At 43.1% G+C, this 9,709-nt stretch overlaps 1 protein-coding gene across 2 annotated transcripts; it reads left to right on the forward strand.

Moving 5' to 3' along the window:
• The first annotated feature begins 1,005 nt into the window (after nucleotides 1-1,005).
• Nucleotides 1,006-8,734, forward strand: LOC147319905 (C-type mannose receptor 2-like). 2 transcript variants are annotated; one of them, XM_086312757.1, is made up of 6 exons: nucleotides 1,006-2,739; nucleotides 2,998-3,064; nucleotides 4,029-4,385; nucleotides 4,471-4,797; nucleotides 7,523-7,620; nucleotides 8,011-8,734. In XM_086312757.1, the coding sequence occupies exons 1-6, from the start codon at nucleotides 2,686-2,688 to the stop codon at nucleotides 8,146-8,148; spliced, it is 1,041 nt and encodes a 346-aa protein (XP_086168883.1). In that variant the 5' UTR covers nucleotides 1,006-2,685; the 3' UTR covers nucleotides 8,149-8,734. The 2 variants fall into 2 exon arrangements, with proteins under 2 accessions (XP_086168883.1, XP_086168882.1); XM_086312756.1 differs by lacking the exon at nucleotides 1,006-2,739 and having other exon boundaries at nucleotides 2,764-3,064; nucleotides 8,011-8,733.
• The last annotated feature ends 975 nt before the right edge of the window (nucleotides 8,735-9,709 follow it).

Consider the following 9,709-nt stretch of genomic DNA (forward strand, 5'->3'; position numbering starts at 1 on the left):
CAAACAATAGAAGAGGACAACAAACAATAGGTAACAACGCAACAAGCTAAAACAGCCAACTAGACAGAATCAAAAGCCAAAGTAAAAAAATAAGTTTTAAGACGTAATTTAAAAGACTGGATAGACTCGGCAGTGCGAATATGAACGGGGAGGTTATTCCAGAGTCTGGGTGCCACGGATGCAAAGGCCCGGTCGCCTCTCGACTTCATTCGAGTCCTAGGTTGTGCTAGGAGCCTATGGTTGGATGATCTAAGTGCCCTGTTGGGATTGTATGAATGGAGTAAATCAGAAAGATAACTGGGCGCTAAATTATTCAAAATATTAAAAGTGAACAAAAGAATTTTAAAATCTATACGATATTTAACAGGGAGCCAATGTAATTTGGCTAAAATTGGAGTTATGTGTTCATGAATTCTCGTACCTCTGCAGGCCTACTTGTTGTTCCTAGAGTATTTAAAAGTAGAATGGGAGGCAGAGCCTTCAGTTTTCAGGCCCCTCTTCTGTGGAACCAGCTTCCAGTTTGGATTCAGGAGACAGACACTGTCTCTACTTTCAAGATTAGGCTTCAAACTTTCCTTTTTGCTAAAGCATATAGTTAGGGCTGGACCAGGTGACCCTGAATCCTCCCTTAGTTATGCTGCAATAGACGTAGGCTGCCGGGGATTCCCATGATGCATTGAGTTTTTCCTTTCCAGTCACCTTTCTCACTCACTATGTGTTAACAGACCTCTCTGCACTGAATCATATCTGTTATTAACCTCTGTCTCTCTTCCACAGCATGTCTTTATCCTGTCTTCCTTCTCTCACCCCAACCAATCACAGCAGATGGCCCCGCCCCTCCCTGAGCCTGGTTCTGCCGGAGGTTTCTTCCTGTTAAAAGGGAGTTTTTCCTTCCCAAAACTGAGTCTGTGTGTGAGCGTCCTGAGTGATGAGGGTTACCCAGACCATGGCTCTGATTTGTGGGTGGGTGGTCAGGGTGGGGTGTGGGGGGAGGTGTGTGGGACCTGATTGAGCTGGGGTGCTGACCAGAGGGCAGCGGGTCAAAGAATTGGTGGGCAGGATGTGAGGGGTCACCTGTGATCAGTTTCTGGAAATATTCATTTGATTTATTAGGCTGTAGATTAGTAAGCATGTCCTGAAAGTCGTCCATGGCTATCTTTATTATACTGACTCTGCGTCTGACACTAACCACAACACAGGGTTTGGGACAGTTAGGTTCAGGGTCATCAGTGATGATGACCTCACAGGGTTAAAAAGCCCATCTCAACAGAGAAAGTTGATAACCGCTGTCTTTATTATCTCTTTAAGACTTTGTTGAGGCAGCTGACTCAAAGAAAGTCTGGCTGTGTTGAACTTTGTAGTATACAGTCTACAGACAAGATTAAATACTTATACGGCTTCCTTATTCTGCCTCCAAATTACTTGCCAAGTGTAAAAAATCTTGTATTTTCACTCAGGAAGTGAGCAACATCATGTGACCTTGGAAGGGGCGGGGCTACATGCATTTACACAGAAGCGTGGAGCGAGGAAGAGCCTGTTTCACCTGTGAGCTCAGTAAAAGGAAAGGATGAGTTTGGGCCCAGCAGCAGAAAAATTCCACTGAGTGAGCAGGAGTGTAATCATCATCGTCATATCCAAGGTGGAGCACCCACCCCCCTCCATCCATCCTCCGTTTACACTGCCCCTGCATCACGAGCACTGAGACACTACAGTGAATAAAGTTAAGGTGGACTCCCCATGTTACTTCCCTTCTTTTCATGCCAAATCTGTTGAGGGGCGCCTTAATTTAACTATCTATATTAAATTTTGTGTAACAAACTGGGATATTTACAATAAAGCTATATATCGGAGCTACTTTATTATATTTTGTAACTTTGTAGCATATTATATTTTATTTATTGATTGTATTGGAGGAACTGTGACCACATTATTTCCTCTGGTATTAATAAAGCATTTTGATTCTGCTACCTCTGCAGCTCATTAGCTGCGCTCATTTAACCTGACTGAGCGTGACCAGTAGAAATAAAGGATCGAACTCAGTAATTCCTGGAAACCAGATCTTTGTTCAGCGTCAGCAAACCAGCAGCTTAGCCTGTAGCTGATGACTAAAAGGACCCACAGTGCTCAAACTGCACCTTTTTCATGATCCAGGGCAGGTCTGGCTTCTTCTTTCAGTGAAATTTAGTGGTGACTTTAAAATCAGTGCATTTTATTTGTCTGTGACTGAGCCTCCATCTTTGGGAGTGGTGCTGTGTGAGACTCTCAAAGCACGTTTTGCACTTTTAGAGGAGATGCACTAAAACTGTAACATCATTAAAAAGACGCTGAAGCCAAACAAACAAAGAACAAAATAAAAACTGTTTGTTCTCTATGATTGGAACTGACATGTGAAATGTGTCGGGTTGTGTCGTCATCATCACTGATTTGTTTGGAGGAGTCGAGCTTGAACGCTCTTTTCTCCCAATTCTAATAATGACAACATTATTCAAATAAGACTGAAGTGGTCGGGCAGACGTCAGTCTGTTTGCATCTGTAATAACTTTGAATAAGTCATCTTCAGTTAAACGACTCTGAGCATCTTTAATCAAATGCACTGTAATGAACACTGGGCTGCTTTCTAAAAAACCACTTTTACAAAGTCTCTGATGGACGTGGGAGGAGGAGCGAGGATGACATTTATATCAGATGAAGAGTTCTGACTGTGTCACAGCTGCACAGACGTCTCATCGTGTCGGGTATGTTCTGCATATGTTTGGTTTATTTGATAATCTCACACATTCATTGTCTGGTATTCTAATAAACAAAATGATGATAATTGAAGGAAGACAACATTTTTAAAGTTGAACGTTTCAAATGTTGAATATGTTTGATAGTTTTGTTTGAATGATTAGATTAGATAGAAATGGAGTGAATGACAGAGACAGCTGCCTCTTTGTTGATGCTGCTTTAAGTGTTATGATTAATAATGAACGAGCAGCTGCAGATGAGATTCATGAGGACGTCTTCACAGTTTTTCAGCTCTCAGTCATGAAGAGGTGTGGACTGATCCTGCTGCTGCTCTCAGGTCTGTGAACTCATCTCAGTCGCCTCATTTACAGTTTGAATAAAACTTTTGATGTCAGAAAATCAAAGAAAGCACAAAGTGAACTGCTCCATAGGGATTATTTTAAAGGTGTCTGTAAACGAGCTTCAAGCAGTCACAGGAACACTCGTACAATCTCCAAAGACCTTTGTCATGTCAACTAAACTTCTAAAGGTTTCTTTGGGTCCAGTTAGAAGTTTGATTGACAGTTTAATGGTCGGTAGTTTGTAAGAGTTTGTATAAAGTGAAGTAAAAGAGTAAAGAAAGAAAGGAGGGAAGAGTCAGTGCATGAACGTGGCTGTTTGTGTGCACTGCTGAGAAAAACACGTCTTGATTTTATTTTCTGTGTAGAAATCTGACTGAAAGCCTGAAACGCTGCAAACCCGTCAGCTCGCTGAAAAAGATCCTGACTGCTTTTACCACGTCCGTGTGCACGTTAGAGCAGGGCGATATGGCCAAAAATATTTATCATGATATTTCATTTTCTTATTGTTGCCTAACATTGTACCGGTATTACCGTGAACGCTATAATATGGCCCAGCCCTAGTGCACGTGTTGTTCAGCTTTGAGCCTCGACCACTAACACGTCGTTTTCCTTCATTGTGCACACTGAAGAGGAAAAATCGTCCAAATACATGTGCAATAAGGCCAGAGTGAAAAACAAACTTAGCACTGTTAAAGCAGCTTTTTAAGCTGATGTGAGAGTTTCGCCCTGGAGCAGGAAACCAGTGTGTAGGTGTCCACAGGCACCGTAAAACAGCTTTTAACCAGTACACGAGTTACACATCCTTTGAAGGACACATATATTAACATATATTCACGTCTTTAAAGATGTCAACAAAAAGTTTGCGTTGTGGTAGCATGTAAAGAATTTATTCTCCTGATGACTAAAATAGTCGAGCTGAGGTGAGTCTGTGACCGCGCTGACTGACTCGTGTCCTCTCAGGTTACGTGATGGTCTGCCATCTTCAGTCTGATCAGTTAGTCAGACAGCTCCACCTGGTTGACCTGCAGAAGTCCTGGAACGATGCTCAGCAATACTGCAGAGATGAGTACATTGACCTCGCCATCGTTAACAGCTCAGCTCTCATCCAGGAAGCCCAGAAAAGGGCGGGGAGCACCGAGGCGTGGATTGGACTCTCCAAAGACTGGACCTGGTCTCAAACTGGTCCAGTTCAGTCATCCTGGTTTAACATGTGGTCACCGGGACAGCCAGGGACCAATGAGTGTGTGATAATAACTGGATCTGGATCATGGTCCACAAGATGGTGCTCAGCTACTGATCACTTTGTCTGCTATGACGGTGAGTGTTTCAGACTTTGGTACCAGGGTTTGACAAACTGAACATTTTAGCTGCAGGTTTGAATCCGTCTGATCTTTTGTTTCAGCTGCGACTAACAAACACATCCTGGTGAAGAACTCAATGACCTGGTCTGATGCTCAGTCTCACTGCAGACAGACGTACACAGACCTGAGCACCATCACCAACATGCAGGACAACAGCCAGGTCGCTTTTATGATACTATTTTATCATCAAGCCTGGATTGGACTGTACAGAAAATACTGGACGTGGTCAAACTCGAGCACAGCCTCCAACCTGCCGTGGGGGCCCGGGCAGCCTGATGACAGCGTAAACTGTGCCACAATAGTCGGATCAACAGGCTCCTTCAACAGTCATAACTGTGATGACCAACGCCCCTTCCTCTGCTCCAGAGGTGAGTCTGTCCTCTGTGTTTCTGCACAGTCTGGTCCTCCTGGGCTCATCCGGACACTCTTGGCACAGCACTGCCGATGCTTTGGGTGGCGCTGTCATTTAGTGTTTGCTCTGTCTGCGGTAGAGTATCACTTCCTGTTCCTGTTTCAACACAGGAACAGGAAGTAGTAGTTGAGTAGCTTATCTGCGTAGCAATTTAATTAAAAACCTTTAGATAACTTCTGTTTTCATAGTATAATCTTCACGTGCACCATGGCTACTTCACCTGTCCCTCCTGCACTTTCTTGCTCATTGTGTCAGATGTTTAGTTACTCCTTTAGCAGTAATGATATCTGTAACAAATGTAGCATATTTGCAGCTCTGGAGGCCAGGATTACTGAATTGGAGACTCGGCTTCGCACCCTTCATTCACCCGTAGCTAGCCAGGCCCCTGTAGCTGGTGCAGCCGAAGATAGCGTAGGCCCCGCTAGCTGTTCCCCGGCAGACCCCAAGCAGCTGGGGAAAGAGGGCGGCTGGGTCACGGTGAGGAGGAAGCATAGTCCTAAACAGAAGCCCCAGGTACACCACCAACCCGTTCATGTGTCTAACCGTTTTTCCCCACTCGGCGACACACCCGCCGGGGGTCAAACTCTGGTAATTGGTGATTCTGTTCTCAGACATGTGAAGCTAGAGACACCGGCAGGGGCCAGAGCAGGCGACATTGAAGGAAATTTAAAACTGCTGGCTAAGGGTAAACGTAAATTCAGTAAGATCATAATTCACGTCGGCAGTAATGACACCCGGTTACGCCAATCAGAGGTCACTAAAATCAATATTGAATCGGTGTGCAACTTTGCCAAAACAATGTCGGACTCTGTAGTTTTCTCTGGTCCCCTCCCCAATCAGACCAGGAGTGACATGTTTAGCCGCATGTTCTCCTTAAATTGCTGGCTGTCTGAGTGGTGTCCCAGAAACGATGTGGGCTTCATAGATAATTGGCAAACCTTCTGGAGGAAACCTGGTCTTGTTAGGAGAGACGGCATCCATCCCACTTTGGATGGAGCAGCTCTCATTTCTAGAAATATGGACAAATTTATTAAACCCCCCAAAATATGACTATCCAGAGTTGGGACCAGGAAGCAGAGTTGCAGTCTTACACGCCTCTCTGCAGCTTCTCTCCTCCTGCTACCCCCCCAAAAACCCATCTCCATAGAGACTGTGTCAGCTCCCAAACAGACAAAAAACAAACTAAAACCAGAAACAAACAACTTAAACATAAACAATTACAAAGAAAGAACAATACAGTATCCACATCTGAACCAAAGAGTAAAACAGTGAAATGTGGATTATTAAATATTAGGTCTCTCTCCTCCAAGTCTCTGTTAGTACATGACTTAATAATTGATCAACAAATCGATTTACTCTGCCTTACAGAAACCTGGTTGCAGCAGGATGATTATGTTAGTTTAAATGAATCAACACCCCCGAGTCATTCTAACTACCAGAAAACTCGAAGCACAGGCCGAGGGGGCGGTGTGCTGGGCTGGTTCTAGACAGGCATATATGAGGGGGCAGACAGAAATGTAAAGGGGGCACATGGTGGCAGCTGAGGCGAATGTGGGGTGCTCTGAATAACTGTTTTTGTCATGTAATTGGATTGCACTTTGTCAAACCTCTACCCTAAAACCTGACCAACTTGGGTGTCCCCCCTGAAGGCTCAGCTTCTGCAGGTCTAGATCTTAGTGTCACTGAGGCACACAAACCCCCTGACCACGTTAAGGTGGCAATCACTCAGGAGGAAAACTGAAAAACAAAATAAAAAATAATAAAATAAAATATTGCTCATCAGATTCTACCAACTAAAAACATGACATTTACCTTAATTAGATGCCCTATGTTAAATACATTTGAATCCAACCATAGTACTTCTCACTATTGCCAATATTAACAAAACTAAAAAGGGTAGGCCAAGTTATGAAAAAGGGCACTTCTCCAACTCTTGAAAAATAGAAATAAAAAATACATTAAAATATCCATCCAGTTCTTTAAAACCAACAACATAAAATCTATCTTAATTTGATTGCCTAAGTAAAGTATCAAATCAATTTTATTTATATAGCACTTTTACATTATACATGCTTCCCTTAGGCAGCATCATTAGAAGACATAGCATACATTTACACTGCTATGCAGATGACACCCAGCTCTATCTGTGCATGAAGCCAGATAACACACACCAATGAGTTACACTGCAGGAATGTCTTAAAGACATAAAGACCTGGATGGCCGCTAACTTTCTGCTTCTTAATTCAGATCAAACTGAGGTTATTGTACTCGGCCCTGAAAAGCTTAGAAATATGGTATCTAAGCAGATTCTTACTCTGGATGGCATTACCTTGGCCTCCAGTAACACTGTGAGGAACCTTGGAGTCATTTTTGACCAGGACATGTCCTTCAATGCACATATTAAACAAATATGTAAGACTGCGTTCTTCCATTTGCGCCCCTCCCTGAGCTCTGAGTTCTGCTGGAGGTTTCTTCCTGTTAAAAGGGAAAAAGTTTTTCCTTCTGACTGTCGCCAAAGTGCTTATTCATAGGGGGTCATTTGATTGCTTGGTTTTTTCTCTATATGTATTACTATAGGGTCTACCGCACAGTATAAAGCGCCTTGAGGCGACTGTTGTTGTGATTTAGTGATGTATAAATAAAATTGAATTGAATTGAATGGCCCTTTTCTTTCTCTGCAGATGTCAAACCTTCAGCCTCGAGGTCAGTGAAGGTTCAGCTGAGGGCGGGATCTGCAGACCTGAACGACCCCACAGTGCAAGAATCCATCCTGCAGCAGGTCAGAGGTCACACGGGCCCCGATACAAGGAACAGACCGCTATAACTACTGTGAAATGATAGAGAGCAGTGAGTCTGTGCAGGTTCAGGGACACGTGACAGCACACAGCTGCAGAGATACGGGGCTCGTTTAATGCAATCCCATCCATTTGTATTATTTAACCTTTTTAACTGGTAACTTGAAGAAGTCACTTAATTTCAGATTACTGTGAGGAGACGACGTGAACCAATGACAGGCAATGAGGCCTAATTCCAGACTTCAGTTTCATCCCCAGCCAGTTCATTTAGTTCATTTCCCCCAGAAACAGCACCAACAACGTTTTCTGCTCACTACAGAAACAACGGCTGATTAATGAGGAGCTTCTGTTAATGTGTGAAAACTGTGTTTCAGGTGAGGGAGAAGCTGGTGGAGCAAGGAGTCACTGAGGAGGTGAAGCTGAGGTGGAGGACGCAGCCTGATGGGAAGGTTTTCCACAGAGAGGAGGAGACAGCCGCTTACAGTGAGAAGGAAGACTGTGGGTCGGTTTAGTCTGAACGTTATTGGCTGATGTTCCTCAGATGATCTGCTGTGTAATTCAACTTATTTCCATCTCTGTACTCTGACTGCTGGACTGTAACAGCGTAGCTTTGCATGACTGACAGTTGGAAATCATCCTTCTTTATCCCAAGCTCAGATCAGAGTGTCTGATGAGCTGTTTTATGCCTCTTTGTTTCTTCTGATTGGTGAAGCTAAAGTTTGCAGGTGAGCGGGTGGGCGGACCTTCTGTGTCTCAGATATAAATGTTCATGATATCCTGTCTCTACATATGAAAGTTCAAGAGGAGAAAAAGGTGAAACTGAGTGTTCAGAGCAGCCTGATGTCTGAGCTTTTTGACTTCATACTTTATAGTTCAAATGAGCACCCAGCAATATAACAGTAGATATGCCATATATGTCAGTGAATCGCGCATTTATGCTCTCTATTATCATATTAAATATACATTTTTCTGTCTCAGAAATGTCTCTGCTGCTGTTTGATTCTGTAAACTACAGTCATGGCTCTGCATCCATCTTCATTGTAAACTCTATTCAATAAAGTCTATTGATATTTTATTGTCCTGTCAGAACTTTCAGTTGCTTCATTTTTATGCTCTTATTTTGAATTTGATGCAGTAACACACATCATAAAGGCTGAGACAACATGAAGTTTAATGCTAAACAATAAGAGTCTCACATACAGTGAAGCTGATTGGCGGGACAGCAGTCACATGACTGGCTATGAAATCCCAGACAGACAATCCAACAGTTTGTGAAACATCTGAATGTAAAATGCTGAAAACTTCTGCTGCTCATCTGTTCACAGAAAAATCTGTGAAAGCGACGAGACGGCTGTGTGACGGTGATTTTCAAAATAAATTCAGATCAAATATTTTCTGTTTTAAAACACAAAGTGTTTCACAGTCTGATAAAACTCCACATTAAGACCAGAGTACCTGTCCACACAGCGGTGCATTCACTGCTGCACACACACACACACACACACACACACACACACACACACACACACACACTAGAGGAACAAAAGCCAAAAACAACAGGAAACAGATTAAAGCTCATCTATAAAATGAGTTGTCAGCAGTCGCTGCCCTGACATGGACGTGGCTGATGTGTTTACAGATGCATGTCTTTATTTTTCCTTTTCATGATGATCATGTGTTTTGAATAATTGTATTGTTTGTTATTTTCTCTTTTACCGTGGGAGGGGCTTTCGTGAGAATGAGATAAAGTAAATGATGGGCTGAGGAAAGCTGTTCCAAAGTTGGGAGCTGTGACTCTGGGTCGGTTTAGTCTGCCCACCAGGAAGTGACTGATCAGCTGATTTTTAATGGCTGATGTTCACAGGTTGATTTGACTCTTTTTTATCTTTAGAAAAATGCTCGTTTTGTTGGACAATAACATTTTTGTTATTCAGAGATGCTAACAGTAGAAAAGGTCTGAGTGGTAATGATCGAGTTTTCCTTCAGGACTTCATCGTTCTTCCTGAAAATGTGTGACTGACCATTTAAAAGTCCAGCCCTTCACCTCCACAGTAACACTCTAAGGAGTTTAAG

Source organism: Aulonocara sp. 'chitande type north' Nkhata Bay, linkage group LG11 (assembly GCF_057382095.1).
Source record: "Aulonocara sp. 'chitande type north' Nkhata Bay isolate Kocher_YH1m ecotype deep benthic linkage group LG11, A_spYH_male_GT1.1, whole genome shotgun sequence".
In the NCBI taxonomy this organism is placed as follows: domain Eukaryota; kingdom Metazoa; phylum Chordata; class Actinopteri; order Cichliformes; family Cichlidae; genus Aulonocara; species Aulonocara sp. 'chitande type north' Nkhata Bay.

What these genes read in the sequence shown, in the direction of transcription:
- LOC147319905 (XM_086312756.1), top strand. Translation starts at nt 2,884, where the DNA reads ATGATTAGATTAGATAGAAATGGAGTGAATGACAGAGACAGCTGCCTC. An exon ending in GATCCTGCTGCTGCTCTCAG is followed by an intron (nt 3,065 to 4,028) that starts GTCTGTGAACTC and finishes GTGTCCTCTCAG; the next exon opens with GTTACGTGATGGTCTGCCAT. An exon ending in AAGAATCCATCCTGCAGCAG is followed by an intron (nt 7,621 to 8,010) that starts GTCAGAGGTCAC and finishes ACTGTGTTTCAG; the next exon opens with GTGAGGGAGAAGCTGGTGGA.